General features: G+C 42.8%; 1 protein-coding gene across 2 annotated transcripts in view; it reads right to left on the reverse strand.

Moving 5' to 3' along the window:
• Positions 1 to 16417, reverse strand: part of BTBD9 (BTB domain containing 9) — a 437801-nt gene that overhangs the window by 92899 nt on the left and 328485 nt on the right. For both annotated transcript variants that reach the window (XM_081093921.1, XM_081093920.1), the window contains exon 8: positions 15796 to 15985. In XM_081093921.1, the coding sequence (XP_080950047.1) occupies positions 15796 to 15985 (190 nt within the window). The remainder of the gene's footprint in view (positions 1 to 15795; positions 15986 to 16417) is intronic.

Consider the following 16417-nt stretch of genomic DNA (forward strand, 5'->3'; position numbering starts at 1 on the left):
GTCACTGAGCACCACCTCCAGACCCCTATAAACCATATAAAAGTAGTAGGTTAGGGTAAAGAAGTTATAGAGACATTTAAAGTCAATAAACAATCCACAAACAGAAGTTATACAGTCATTGACAAAGCAGTTAATATGACAGCTATAAAACACTGCTGTCTCAGTTATAGAGGAAAATGATTCCATAAGACTAAACCATACCAATTAGGTAGACAGTGCTGAGTTGTTTATTGGTCACCAGGAGAAAATGGATTTGTATGGATCTATCCTCTTGCTATCTCTTCAGCTCTGTCTAGTGTGATTATAAAAGGCAGCTTACAAGATAGCTGACCAGGGCAGTCTGACCACAGAACAATAAAAACCTTATAGTGCTTGGTGTTTTATCAGAACTAGTCATATGGAATCTTTAATGAAACCAACTTTAAGTGGATGACTCTAGCATGTTTTCCCAAATAGTTCCAACTAATTTCCATGAATTCTCTACTTTTTCTCTGAGTTTAACACATACAGCTAATATTTCACTATAGTGAACACAATCATGGCAAAGTCATTTACTAGTCTACCAAGAAGGTTATTATCAATGAGTTATTATTTATTTGGTTACCATCAATTCTCAAAACAGTTCTCTATAGACAATGCTTCAGCTCTCTCTAATTGGGCTCCTGTGAACTTCCTAATAAAGACACTTCAGATACTTTATTATTTTTTTTAACCTCAGGAAAGAAATGAATACAGAAGATTGGATATTAAGAAAAGAATTGACAAGGGTTTGCATTAATCGTCAGGGAATAATTAAATGATTGGTGACAAAGGATCAAGATCAATGTCCTAGACCACAAGTATCCCTCCCCACAAGGCTTTTGAGATAAGTGTATGCGAAGGAAAATCACAAGGGATAAGTAAAGGGACACTTTATTGCTAGTAGAATTTTTGAAAACTATTGCAAAAGGCATAGAACATGGAGCACTCCCTGTTCACAAGTTGGTTATTCCTGAATGGTTTCAACCAAAGCAAGCTAGGAGACCTTCTTCAGCATCGAAAACTCATTCTTGGTTTTTACCACTAAAGTTAAGGAAGGATTAACCCAGTACACATTCTAGTAGCACCAAACAGTTAAGGGAGAGGCCATTGTCTTTTGCTGCCCAGCACTGAGCTATCCCGGAGCTGAGGCAGTAACCTTGCTACCCTAACAGATAAAAGAGGAAGTAAGAATGCCCCAGGAGAGAAAAGGATGGATCTGCTTTGTGTGTGTGTGTGAGAACAGAAGCGAGGAGAGCTGGGAGAGAGGCAGGAACAAAGACTGGAATGCATGGCCTCTTAGTAGCAGCACTAGTCCTGGCCTATGCCATGCAGGCCCTACGGGAGACACAAACAGAAGTGGTTCCACTAAACTGAGGCCTACTACTCTCTGTCCTGCAAATTTACCAACCTGATCAGCACTTCCCTGGGAAAGGAACTAAATACCTTGACCATAACCACTATTTCAGAAAGGGGTGAAAATGGGGGTACGGTAAGGAGTAAAGAAATGATGGGAGGAAAAGCAGAGGGTATTTAAATTTCTTCTCCCAAGATTTAAAATCCTGGAATTGTATTTCTTGTTGAAATGTTCCAAAAACCAGAAACACTCACTGTAATCCTACAAAACAAAACACCACATTCTAAGACAGGGGTGGGCAAACTTTTTGACTCGAGGGCCACAATGGGTTCTTAAACTGGACCAGAGGGCCAGAACAAAAGCATGGATGGAGTGTTTGTGTGAACTAATATAAATTCAAAGTAAACACCATTACATAAAAGGGTACGGTCTTTTTTTTCAATAGTTTTATTCATTTCAAATGGCCGGATCCGGCCCTGGGGCCGTAGTTTGCCCATGGCTGTTCTAAGAACTTAAGGAGGAAAAGACTGAAGATGGTATGATGGTTTTTATAACCTTTGAAAGTCAAAGGTTTTTAATGTATCATTTTATTTTAGGGTGGAAGGGAATGGTTGCTTTAACTCCAAATCTTTAAGACTGATTGCTAATTTTAACAAGAATTCAGATATGTTAAAATATATCTAACTAGAGTAAAACCACACCAAATAAAACTTATTCTCCTTTTGATCAATCGGAAGGTTCTTGGGATCTTGCTTGCCCTGCTTCCCAGATTTCATTAGGTATATCCATTATCACTGTGCAGGTAAAGCAAAAAGACCAGTTACAAAAAATCAGTAAATTAAATGCTAGGTAACATTTTGTAACAAAGTTTCTTTACAAGAGGTAAATTTCATGAATAAGAAATCAAATATATGTAATAAATAATGCTTCTCATTTGGAATCAAAATTACCCAGTAGGCAGATATAGGTTTTTTATTGACAGCAATTTTTAAAACTGAGAATAATATAAAATATAATTATTATTTTTACTGTTTCTGATACATCCAGAAGTTGTGGGCTTAACAAAATAAATGGACAAGATGGCACATAGATAATGTGGTACTTGCCTCCTCCCACAACCATATCAAAATTACAATTAAACTACAGAAAAACCATCATTCAGAACCACCTGTAATCTAACTGAATGGACAACTAGAAATATAAAGAAGAAGCCACATCTGGACTGGTAGGAGAGGAGGAGACACAGAAGGGGCTGGTCCCACACCCATGTGTGATGGATAAAAATCAGTAGGGCTATCTCAGCTGCAGAGGTGCCCCCTGAGGAGCAACGGTTCCTAGCCCCACACCAGGCCTTCACAGCCCAAGGTTCTAGAGCCAGGAAAAGAAGTCCCCATAACTACTGGCTGTAAAAAACAGTGGTGGTTGAGCCTGAGGGAAGTGGAGGGCCGCCAGAGTCCCAGGCAGTTCGTCTTAAAGGGCCTGTGCATGAACTTACTTGGACTCACACTCTTTGGGCTCCAGCACTGGGTTAGCAGCTTGAAAGGAATCAGAGACATACAGAAAGGAACTGTTTTGTCTGGCATCAGAGTGAGCGGGGGGGGGGGGGGGGCAGAGGGAAGAGAGCAGTTTTCTGCCAGATAAAAGTGCTGGCAGAGGCCACTTTTCCTTTTCTGAGAACCTCCCCACTAAACACACAGACACACAGCTGGAAGGCAGCAGGCGAGTGTCATATCCGAGTCTCCATTAACCTGGCTAACACTGTTCGCCCTGCTCTGGTGATTCCCTGAGGCCCTGCCCTACTCAACTTGTAGGCCCACCCAAGCTATTTCCAGTGGCCTTTTCATAAAAATGGCTTCTCTTGCCTAATGCTTTGGACTTTACTAAATCTCTCAAAGAAGCAGCTGGCTTCTACATACCCTGTACCTCTTGTTAAGTGGCCTCAGGTCTGGCACTAATGGCAGCGGCTTTGGTTTGTAGCTTGGCCTCTCCTGGACCACAGCAAGTCCAGCACAAGTGTCATCCATCTGCAAATCACTCTGTATCCCATGCTGGGTGGCCCCAGGTAAGGCATAGGCAGTGGCTGACCTTGCACTACACAGGAGGTCCCAGAGCCAGCACACCTGGTGGACAGCTTCAGGCCATGCTAGATTACAACCTCTATGAGTGACACATTCAAGATGCAGACTAGGTGGGCCCCCAACCAAGGCCCCACTGAAGCAAGTCATGGTCCATAGGTTCAACTCCTACACAGCAGTTCCTCTTCTGTAGTCACAGTCTGGGGGAGTCAATCCCTCCCAGTGACATGCCAACAGCAATCAAGGTTCAACTACTATAGGACAGTGCAAACAGCCTACACTGGGATGTACCTTCGGTGCTCAGCTCAGGTGACTGGGGAGGCTAAGCCACTGGGCCCTTTAGGACACCTACTACACAATGCTACCCTACCAATTCCAGGAAACACAGCAGCTCTACCTAATATATAGAAACACAGGGAAGCAGCGAAAATGCAGAGATAAAGAATCATGTCACAAATGAAAGAACAGAAGGAATCCCCAAAAAAAGAATGAAATGAAATGGAAGCAAGCAAACTACTGGATACAGAGTTCAAAACAATGGTTATAAGGTTTTTCAAGGATCTTAATGAGCTTCAGGAACTTAGTGAGAATTTCAAGGACATTAGTGAGAATATGAAAGACATGAAAAAGACCAGTCAGAAATGAAGCATACACTAATTGAAGTAAAGAGTAATTTACAGGTATTCAACAGTAGAGAATCACAAGAATCAAATCAACGATTTGGAATATGAGGAAGCAAAAAACACCCCATCAAAAGAGCAAAAAGAAAAAAGAATCCAAAAATATGAAGATAGTGTAAGAAGACTCTGGGACAACTTCAAGCATACCAACGTTTACATTATGGGTTGCCAGAAGGAGAAGAGAGAGCACCAAATTGAAAACCTATTTGAAGAAATAATGACAGAAAATTTCTCCTACCTGGTGAAAGAAACAGACTTACAAGTCCAGGAAGCACAGAGAGTCCCAAACAAGAGGAACCCAAAGAGGCCCACACCAAAACACATCATAATTAAAATGCCAAGGGTTAAAGGCAAAGATAGAATCTTAAAAGCAGCAAGAGAAGAGCAGTTAGTTATCTACAAGGGAACACCCATATGACTGTCAGCTAATTTCTCAATAGAAACTTCACAGGCCAAAAGGGAGTGGCAAAAAATATTCAAAGTGATGAATAGAAAGGACCTACAACCAGGATTACTCTACCCAGCAAAGTTATCATTTAGGATTGAAAGTCAGATAAAGACCTTCACAGATAAGAAAAAGCTAAAGGAGCTCATCACCAGCAAACCAGTATTACATGAAATGTTGAAGGGTACTCTTTAAGAAGAGGAAGAGGAAGAAGAAGAAGGAGGAGGAGGAGAAAAAGATAAAATATATGAGCAATAAAATGGCAATAAATACATATCTATCAACAATTGAATCTAAAAATCAAAATAAACAAACAAGGAATCTAATGATCAAAATAAGCTGATGAATAAAATAAAACCAGAAGCATGAAACATGGAACAGTCTGAATCTCAAAGGGAAGAGGAAAGTGGGGGAAGAGATTAACCGAAGATCTTACATGCATATATGCATTGCCTATAAACATAGACAATAGAGTGGTGAAAGCCTGGGGAAGGGCGGGAACTGGTTGGAGGGGAGCAACAGAGGGGAAAATGGGGAGACATCTGTAATATTCTCAACAATAATGATTAAAATAAAAATAAATAAATAAATAAGTGGAAATACCCCTCCCCCATTGAATTTTATACTTTAAATGGGTAAATTGCATGGTGTATGAATTATATCTCAATAAAGCTGTGTTGTTGTTTTTAAAGTAAATTTTTATTGATTTCAAAGAGGAGGGAAGGGAGAGAGAGACAGAAACACCAATGATGAGAGAGAATCATTGATCGGTTGCCTCCTGCATGACCCCCACTAGGGATCAAGTCCACAACTCGGGCATGTGCCCTGACCAGGAATTGAACGGTGATCTACTGGTTCACAGGTCAACACTCAACCATCAAGCCATACCTGCTGTACTCAATAAAGCTGTTTTAAAAAAAAGTGGAATGCATGAAGTATGGAGATTTGTAAAATTCCAAAGTAGATGTGAAGTGTCAAGCAGGACGTAGGGTTTTGTGGCAGAGTTGTTGACTGGATGACCAACCATGCTCTCAGCTTTCTCTCCAATCTTGATGGAGAAGACTGCAAAATACAGTTCTACCTAATAACGAGGTGGAAGTTGGCAAGATGTGGTTTCAAATACAGCTCTGGCTTTGCTTAACAGAAGGAACAGAATTGGCTGGCAGGGTCATTCATCCTTTCACCCCCCCTTGCCCTTCTCCTGCCTAAATGCAGACAAGGTAGTTAAAGCTGTAGCAGCTGCCTTGTTTCTCTGAGGCCATAATACATGAGGAAAAGATGGAGAAAATCGAAGAGCTCACTGAAATGCAGAGCCAATACCAGCAGCCATCCCCTACCTGCAGCCTTTTTGCTGTGTGAGACCAAAGGAAACAAAATAAATTAAAAAACCCAACACTTTAAAAGTTTTTCTTAATTGGTTTCTTTATTTATAGCCAAATGGAACCCAAATGCAAGATCCTTTTGAGCAGATGAGTGCCAGGAATAAAATACAAGTTGTCATGTCTTAGCCACAACACTTAATGAAAGTTTCTGTAACTTCCACCAGAAGCCTTCTCTAATTTTCTTTTTAAGACCATGGGACATTGTGTAGGAACTTGCAACAAATTAGAATCTTCAAGATAGAGTTTTATCACCAGATGTCTCTCCATGTTCACGGTGGAGAGAAAGAGAAGGAATTCAACTGTACTTTGGTTTCATCATCTCACACGGAGACAGTGAAGCCATTAAAGCTCTAGAGCTACTCTAAGACATGGCAACTGAAAGGACCATTAGCCATTTCAAAACATTAGACTGTACAGAACATCTAAACAATTTTGACTGGTTTTCAGTTACAATAAAATGATAATGTGGCAAGGCTGGTAATGTCAGAGTCAATGAGGGACATGATTTCAGACATCAAAAGGTAAGAGGAAGGAAGAGGATCCTTACCGTTAGGACTTAGGGGAGAAACGAAAGACAATCCAGGGAGAAGGAAATGCATAGTCTGCAGTTATCCAGTAACCAACACCCCTTATACTGAATCTGATACACTATTGAAAGAGGCAACACAGCAGGAAAAAATGATTCCTCAGCTGGAGCTAGGCCCGAGTGTCCAGGAAAGTTGCTGAAAGGAGTCTTTGAGGGCACCAACCTGCCTGTCACAATCACTTTTCCCAGGAGGAGGATGTGGAATGGAGACAGATGGAGGTGGAAGAGTCTTCCTTGATCTCAGTGCTTCTCCTTGTTCTTAACTAGAGATATGAGGATGTTTTGGTCAAGTGCCCCTGTGGTTACCAGTTTACAAAGGGCTAAGCTTTAAAATAAAGTGAGATATGCTGACAGCAGGTGCTACCAAGATGCAGCAAAAGCATCTTAACAAGGTGACAAAATTGGGCCCTTGGGGAAAAAATCTCTCTGATTTAAGGATACCCAAGGAATTGAAGGTTTTCAAAGGTAGATTACCTTAAATGACTGTGACCCTTCATCTGTTTTCAGGTTAGCTTTACTTAACATTCAAAAGATATTTTCCAGGGAGGTGATGTATTCAATTTGTAGGAATTCCATTCGGTTTGCTGAGGCCTATGCTACCTTTAGCCCTCCTGAGAGGAGGCACCTTTCTGTGACCCTGTGTGCCCATCTCAGGGCAGCTGGGTGTGAAACACCTGCAACAGTACCAGCACGGAGGGAGCAGGCTGATGCTTCCCATTCATTTGATCTTCCAAGGTGAATCATTCCAGTTTTTAAAATGACTGTTAAGAGCACTACTGGTGAAGTATTTGTTTAGGGGGGATCTTAAATAACAATTCTGCATAATTACTAAACATACATTTGTGCATTAAATACTGGGTTAAAGGGGGCTGATAGACTCTGTAAAAATGTCTTCTTGATGGGTTTACCTCTCAAAGTAAAAGGATTTTTCTTGTCATGTATCCAGCTATATTTTACGATGACTAGTTGTCAAGTTCTCTAATCACTCAAGAGAGATAAATGGTTGACATGTGAGGTAAATCAAACACACACACACACACACACACACACACACACACACACACACACTTTTTTCTTTGGACCTTAACCTTTCCTGCTTTTCCAAACAACATCTGAATTCTAGTGCCCCTCCTGTATTTTTAACATGCAATTTAGTTGCCATAGCAATACTTTCTAGTCTTGAAATACTTGTAGGATGAGACTGGTGGAGGCATATTTACCATGCTCTCAACCTATCTCCTTTAGGCTCCAGGGTTTCTGGTCCCCTAAACAGTCCCACAGTTCAGACTTAAGTGTCTACTGAGAACCACAGATATCATTCGTTTTATTGTTTTTTTGTTAATCCTCACGTGAAGATATTTTTTTCCCCATTGATTTACAGAGAGAGTGGAGGGGGGAGGGAAGAGAGAGAGAGAGAGAGACATGGATGTGAGAGAGACATATTCATTGGTTGCTCCTGCACTTGCCCCCACCAGGGCTGGGGAATGAATCTGCAATCCAGGTACGTGCTCTTGGCTGGGAATCGCACCTGAGACCCTTTGGTGCTGCGGCCGATGCTCCACCACTGAGCCACACTGGCTAGGGCCACATATATTATTTTTTATTCAACAATTTTGGGGGGTGGGGACCAGAATTCTGAGTTCTGAGGGTGGTAACAGAAGACTTCTCCCAGAAGTGCAATGCAGACAGGCTAAGAGAGAAACAACACTTACTTGTTAAATAAATCACAGATCAGCAAGACAAGGAGGAATTCCTTGTTTCAGGGCTGTGACAGACGATGCTCAGCATGACTGATATGAAGCAAATTTTATAAAATATCTTTCCAATTTTGACGAGAATTATAGGCAATCTTAATCCAAGCCAGAGGAGTCATATATTTTGATGTTTGTTGTATTCGTTAGACTATAAAAAGGAAATGTCTAGCTCTCAAGGTTGCACAGGAGGCTGTGCAAATGTAAACAGATGTACTGCTTGCCCGTGCAGCACTCAGCCAGAAGTGGAAGTGGCACCGAACGTGAGGGAAGCTTCCTCACCTGTGCCAATGCCGGTGCCCAACTCCAGAGCTTCATCTCAGTCACTCGCTGGAGATGCCAGATCTTTAGCAGTTTCCTCACATACACTTAGATCAGACACGAGCAAATATGGTGTCCAATTTAGTTGATAGATAGAACTCCCTTTACTGCACGAACATACTATGTTGTCAGTTCAGTCAATGAGTATTTATTGAGTACTCACAGCACAGAGAACTGTACTAGATACTTGGAAATTGCGACAAAGACCCAAGTTCATCTCAATCCTATAAAATCACTATCTTCAACTAGAGATTATCTGTGGTCCTATGAGAGACTGAGGGCAGTACAGTGAAAGATACTCAAATAATCACAAAACATCATTCGAGTCATTAGCTTTGGTTCCTCAACCCCCACCCTTACTGACTAAGCCTTCATGGAGCGATTAAATAGGAAACAAAAGGGAAAGGTGTTTGACTCCTTTCCTTTTTCTTTTCTGAGCTTAGCCTTTGGGCAAGAAGTGGATGAGCAGCAGTTTGGCAGGGAGGTAAGCCTGGGAAGAAGAAAAAACAGTTGTCAAATAGGGGTCTCAGGAATTTGCACACTGAATAATAGCTCATCCTGAGCTGGTTGTAGCCACATCACAGTGAAAGGGCAGCTGAATCTGCACAAGCCTGACAGCTCACAGAGAAAGAAAAATATGCTGGGATGGGCAAGGATCACAGTGGCATATCTAACTTTTTTTAAATGATCAATTTGCTATTGCTTTATTTTATGTTAAATAACTACAAAACATAAACTGATTTGTGGTTCAGACATTCAGTGCCAGATTAACTTTTATAAATAGAACTGGCTTTTCCAACTGCAAAATAAAAAGGGCTTCACCTCCACAGACAAACGAGATTAGGAATGCCCATCAAGAACATACTTTGCGGTAGACCCTTCCGTCCTAACATTTTCCAATGGAGGGACTCAAAATCTTTTTGTGTCACTAACTCCTTAATCCTCAGCACCCAAGACTCCAAGTTTATTTAGTGGCACCTGACTGTACTGCTTTGTCTTTGGGCAGTCTACTTACAATTAGGTTTGTTAGTTAAAGCATTGTAGGTATTTTATTTACGGTATTGCTCATATCAATTACAAAACCATCATTTTCAAGCTAATGCAAAAATTGTTTGTGATTTCTCATACTAGCCTGGAAATACTTAAAAAAATATCAAGATTAGCAAGTGAAAGATAAATCTTAAATTAAGGCGACAGAGGAACTAAGACATTAAGTATATCGGTTAGTTATTATGACTCTACTCTGGTCTTTTCATGTGGCCAGGCCTCTGAGGATTTCCTGTTATTTAAATTTTAATGTTTTTTAAATGGCATGAAAATGATATAATTACCACTCGGTTGCCACTTTTAAGGCCCATTCCAGGCAATTTCTCCCGTTTTCTCTCAAATAAAATGCATAACTTCTGCTGTGCCTGTGAACCTAGCAACAACAAAGACACACTCCTTTATTTCCCAGGTGCCCTGCCAGCTCTGGCTCTTGGAAAGAGAAACACAAGGATGGGGAGAAAGTTTCCAGTTAGACTGCAAGGACTAGGACGCCTCCTGCTGTTCCTTCTCCAGGAGCTGGTTAGATAAAGGGCGACCAGGAGCAAGGAAGGTGCTTCTAAAGGCATGATGGCCCTAGCCTGCCTCTCTTTAGCAAGAAAGCTCCCCTCTAACTGTGCTGCTGAAACCCTGGGACCAGGTTGGTGGCAGGTGAGATGGTCAGGGAGCTGGTGACTGAAAATAGAAACAGCAGCAAAGCAACTTGGGGCTGCCACCTCTCCAGTTAACTCCCTCCATCTGCTCCAACCACAGTGGCCCCCTTGGGGCTCCTGCAGCCAGCCAGGGGTGCTACCTGCAGGTCCCCGACGGGCTTGGTCTTCTAAATCTAAAACTGTACGGTCTCCATCCGCTAGTCCTCCCTAATTGCCTCTGAGCACTTGGGAATATCTGACACCTTACATAAGATGTTTACTATTTATCTCTCCCACAGGATGTCGGTTCCATGAGAGCACCAGTGTTTGATGACCATTTTCTTTGTTCAGTGCTGTACCCCAGTGCTTAGAACAGTGCCTGACACACAGCAGAAGACTCAACACATGCTTGCTGAATGGGTAAAAGAAAACAGGGGGAGGTGGAGATGGTCAGAGACCATATTTCAAGGTCGGCTTCTCCAGACACATTAGTAGGATTATGGTCCTGCTACCTGAGGTTAGGTGTAAGCATTAGCGATCAAGAAACAAGGCTCGCCCTGGCCACTTTTGTCCAGTGCTTAGAGCATCGGCCCTCAGACTGAGGGTCTTGGGTTCAATTCCCAGTCAAGGGCACGTATCTCAGTTGCAGGTCCCCCAGCCCTGGTAAAGGGCGCAATCGGGAGGCAACCAATCAATATGTCTCTCTCACATTGCTGTCTCCCTCTCCCCCTCCTGCCTCCTTTCCACCCTCTCTAGAAATCAATAGAAAACTATCCTCAGGTGAGGGTTAAAAAAAGAAAAGAAACAAGGCTCTGCTTGCCTACCCAGCCACAGGGGAAACCTGGGGAAGGAAGAAATGGATTCTGTGGATAAAATCAGACAAACAGAGATGAAAACAAAGGGTTTTTATCCACAAACAACTATGTCCCCTCGCAGGAATAAAGAATGCAGTGATGGAGATCATTTGTGTTTGAGACTTTGGCCTTACTCATCATCTACAAAGAAATCTGAATTTGAAGCCAGGGTACCGAGTTTCAGGACTGCCAGCCCTGCTTTCAGATGGGAAAGTGTAAGTCCCTCAGCCCTGTAATGTGCGTCCTCAGGAGCTGATTCAGAATCACTGGCCTTCTGCGGATACAGTGACTAGGAAAGCAAGTCAGTCATCACAAGCAACTGTAGAAACTGCAGGTAAAATGTCACTGACTAATCAACTGTCATTGGCCAATTACCCATCCCCATGAAGAGGTGCGTGCCCCTGATCTACTTTGCCACCAATAAACATCTGTCTGGGCACATGAGCTGCTGCTAACCATGGCCTGCCAGGACACCCGGCATCGTCCACGGGCATTGGTGGTTAACAAATCCCTCTCCCTCTCCGCTTAACAATGTCACAGAAGAGGCAAATGCAGCCCCTGACAACATAATGTGAGTTTCACAGAGACGTGTCTCTCTGAGCATTCAGCCAGTTATACAGGCGTCAGCAGCATGGATTTTCTCTCCGCAGAAACAATATCTGGGCTGGAGGAAGTCGGAGGCGTCACACTGTGCTGAGATGCACAACTCTGCCTTTGGTTGTGCTCATGCACATCATCCCTCCTCTGAGTCAGGAAAAGGAAAACTGGGGGAACCATTTTATTCCACATTCAAAGAGAAACAAATGGACACTGTTCTCTCTTGCCTTAAGTCCCAATCACATCTTTTTCTGGAGTCAGATTCAACCTCTCTGACGCTTTGACCTGAGCTAGAGGTCAAGGTGGCCTTGTCACATGAAGAGCCTAATTGTCTCTAAGCTGTCACTTCAGCAAAGACCTCATGAGGCGCCCGTTGGATCTAAGATTCTAGATCTCTTACCGCGCCCACCACAATTTCCCCTCTATCTTGTCAGACTACCTCATCTGCACAAACTGTCGAGGGATGCTCATTCTGAATTGCCACAGGCTTTATGTATCAGCTGAGGCTCAGAGGAAGCAGCAAGGACACAATTCTACAAATAAGACAAATGCTCCGGTAGCAATTTGATCACTGAGATCACTGAGGAGGAATGTTTAAATTAGCCCAGGAGATGGTGAGGTTAAAGAAGCGTGCCCAAAGGAGTGGAGACTTGAAGCGAAAATAATAACCAGGCATACAGGGGTGATGAGAAGGCAGTGAGACACAAGCCATGAGGACAGCGTGTTCAAAGAGTTGAAGATGTGGGGGGAAGAGGGTGACAAGTGTAAAACTGCAAGGAGCAGGAGAGGCTGTGACAGAGTAGGTGCAGGGTGGGTGGAGAAGCAAGAGGCTGTACAGACAGAAGCCAAGTCAGATCACTCTTAGTGCCTTTCTCGGAACTTTCTTCTGAAGGCAAACAGTAGCCATGAATTCTTTTAGGAAGGGGCCTGGCTACATCCGATTTGTGGTAACACGTGGGGGATGGTTGCTGGTGGGGAAGGAAGGGAGAGATGAAAGTCTGGAAGGCCAGGCGGAGAGGAGGAACTACCAAGGTGCAACTGTGGTGACGTGGAAGGAGAAGAGGAAGGATTTGGGAGACCGTGTAGGAGCTGGTATTGGCAGAACTCCACAGCCGACTGGCTGAGGGGAGGCGGGAGGGAGAGGAAGAAATTTAGAAAGATTCCCATGTTTTTGGCTCAGTTGATGGACAGAGGGGTGGTGCCACGGAATGAAATGGGGCAGCAAGGTGTGAGGAACTTGAACATGGGAAGCAAAAGATAATAGAATCCATTTTTGACATTGGTTTGAGATGCACATGGGACATTGTTAGGTGTGTGTGTGTGTGGTGGGGGGAGGTACCAGGTAAGTAGACAGAATACAGGGAACATTAAAAGAGAGCAGGAAGAGCTACTAAGCTGCCAGTTTGCTTACCTGTTCACTGGCAAAACGATTGGTCTTCAAATTAGAAATGGCAGAACAAACATAATAAAGAGAAAATTGAAGCCCCAAATAGGTGAAGTGAAAGAAAGAGGGTATCTAGTCAATTTAAATGATTTCAAGTCTCCTGGCTCAGATGAGTTACACCACACGCCTGCTGAAAGAAATTGCAGATGTAATCTCAGAGACACGATTGGTAATCTTCAAGAAATTGTGAAGACTATAAAGAAAGCCAGTGACAAGAGAAGGACAACTGTTTCCTAGATTTTTAAAGTGAAGAGGGATAGGTTGTAATGAGAAATATTCAGATAAGTTTCACACCACCTATGACAAAAATTCACAAATGGCTTATGAAATAGATGGCTTATGAATACTTTAGTTAATGCATGCAGGTGAGGAAGAGGAAGGAGGGTGCTGTTTGCTCTGTGATGGAGGTTATTTGCACTGGTAGTTTGTTCAGACTGCCTGTGGCTTGTCTCTTCCTCTTCCTAAGCACAATGTGAGCTGTCTGTCTGCAGTATAAACCCCAGGCTTCTCTCTCTGTGATTTGTTGTCTACAGTACTCAGGCTGCACATTGCCCTGTATGAAAAGGGGCTGACAATTTAAATGAAGAAATCCACAGTTTAATTCTCCAAGAAATCTACCATCACTCATCAGGGTACCCAGAAACTGTTGTGAAAAAAATTAATATCTACCTCAAATCATTGAGGCAAGCAGCAATTACCTCTGTGGTTACTAGTCTAAACATCAATTAACTTTTGCCTATTAGACTCCTACTACCTTAATTTGTGCTATTTCTCTCTTTATACATACTGACTTTAAATTGAGAAGTGTGATGGGGGAAAGCAGCCATGTCCTGCCAACATCTCTACTCCTGCAGACTAAGATACAATGTAAAATAGCTCATCTAATGCTAAATATAAATACATATACATACAGATATATATAATATCCTACATAATAAAACCCTAATATGCAAATCGACCGAATGGCAGAAGGACAGGTCGCTATGATGCACACTGACCACCAGAGGGCAGACACTCAACACAGGAGCTGCCCCTGATTGCCGCCCCCTGCAATCTCCCCCCCCCCCCCCCCCCGCCACGAGGGAGGTGACCAGCAGCAGAGATATGGGGGCAGGGCTGACAGTGGTGATGGGGAAGGGGGGGGGGGTCTGGCCATCAGGTGGCGCCAGGCTGCCAGCCAAGGTGGGTGCCAGCGCCTCCCCCCCCCCGCCATCACCCCACCGATGGCCCTGATCGCCGGCCAGGCCTAGGGACTCTACCCTATATATTGGGAACAGTCTCTTAGATTTAAAAATTAAAACCTGGCAAGGCTACTCTAACACTGAAAAAATAGGATGATGTAGTGATGACATGCATGGACCCTGGCTTGCACATTTTGTGGTCAGCCCTGATTCGGACACTTATAACTGTGTGACAAAGCCAATTACTTACTTCTCTCTGCTCCAGTTTTCCACCCATAAGATGGGGAAAATGGCACTACTGCCTCAGAAGGATCATGTTATGTACTACTTTTTGTAATCAGGGTAAAAAAATGTAGCTGCCCATACAACAACAAGATGCCTTTCATCTGTATGAAAAGTACAGTCACTGGTGCATGCAGCATCCTGGATTGTGAGAGGGATTCCGACTGCCAGTTTAGGCCTGACATCCCCCGAGGGGTCCTGGATTGCAAGAAGATGCAGGCCGGGCTGAGTGACACCCACCCCCGCCTCGTGCACGAATTTCGTGCACCCAGGCCTCTAATATATATATAATTTGCCATTATTCTTTGAGAGTCAATCTTAAAACATTAAAAAGAAATAGGTAGCCTATTTAAGACCCAGATGGTTCTCTTGAACTAAAAGTATATTTTCTAGGCCCTAGAGTCTAGGGAATGTCACCAGTCCCTAGCCAGTTTTGCTCAGTGGTTAAATGTCAGCCTGTGGACTGAAAAGTCTCGGGTTTGAGTCTGGTGAAGAGCACGTACCTTGGTTGCAGGCTTGATCCCCAGCCCTGGTCAGAGTGCATGCGGGAGGCAACCAACTGATGTGTCTCTCTTACATCAATGTTTCTCTCTCTCTGTCTCTCCCCCGCACCCTTCCCCTCTCTCTAAAATTCAATGGAAAAAATATCCTCAGGTGAGGATTAACAACAACAACAAAATTATATGATCCTATAAATCAAGTAATATTGGGTTAAAGTTCCTTTCTTAAAGCAAAATGAAAACAACAACTAAAATCCAGACACAAAGATCATTACAAAGACTTTTTAGAAGCAGGTCTCATATACAGTTCTGTCTGCTCCCTATGCAAAGTCATTTATTAAAGCTTCAAATGATTTTTGATTCTGTGTAACTTGTGTTGACATTATCCTGCAAGTTGCTAACCAATACGAACCAGGGAGAGGCCTCTGCTCTGGTTTCCCCAGAAGTCTAACTCTTGTTGCATCTCCCCTTCCCCCGAGAATCCAACAAGCACTGTATCTCTGTGCCCCTTTCTACCCCTCCCTCCCTATCTACAGCAAAGAACAGAATAGTGTCTTCACAAAGTTGCTGGCACAACATTGTACTAAACTATAATTTGTATGTGTCTTCCATTTGAAAAGTAATGAGTGAGAAGTAGTCTTCTTACCGTATTGACCCAATCATGTATGGCTGTGCCAGCTGAACCACAATGGCCCCGCTTCCTAGCTGATGGCATGTGTAGCCAGAATCCCAATCATAATTCTTGGTGTCTCCATTCAGCAAGGCGTTTCGGCTTCGACTGACTCCTTCAATCACACTGGCACAATCAGCAATCGTTGCGACATTCTCCCTGGGAACTGTGAAGCCAACACAAGATTTAGCATCAAGAGAAGCCAAATACATCTCGATAGTGTGTTGTGAAAAAAAATTAATATCTAACTCAAATCACTGACTAAAGGTAAATTAGAACATCTTGATTATCTCAGGATATGAACACATTTTCCATGTCAAATAGCTTAAAAAAACCCACAGTTGTACCTAAGGTTGGAACAAACCAAACTACATGTAACAATTAACCTTACAGAATTTTATGGAAAAGAAACATAATACCCGATAAAATATAAAATGAGCTAACACACTGCAAAATAATACTACAGTGGGAAGCTACACAGTAATTGAGATTAATGAACCATAGCTATATGCAAGTAGATGAATAAAAACTACAATGTTAAGTTAAAAAAAGCAAGACAGAAAAACACAGAGTATGAATTCATTTATACAAAGTTTTA

Source organism: Myotis nattereri, assembly GCF_964212035.1.
Source record: "Myotis nattereri genome assembly, chromosome: 6".
In the NCBI taxonomy this organism is placed as follows: domain Eukaryota; kingdom Metazoa; phylum Chordata; class Mammalia; order Chiroptera; family Vespertilionidae; genus Myotis; species Myotis nattereri.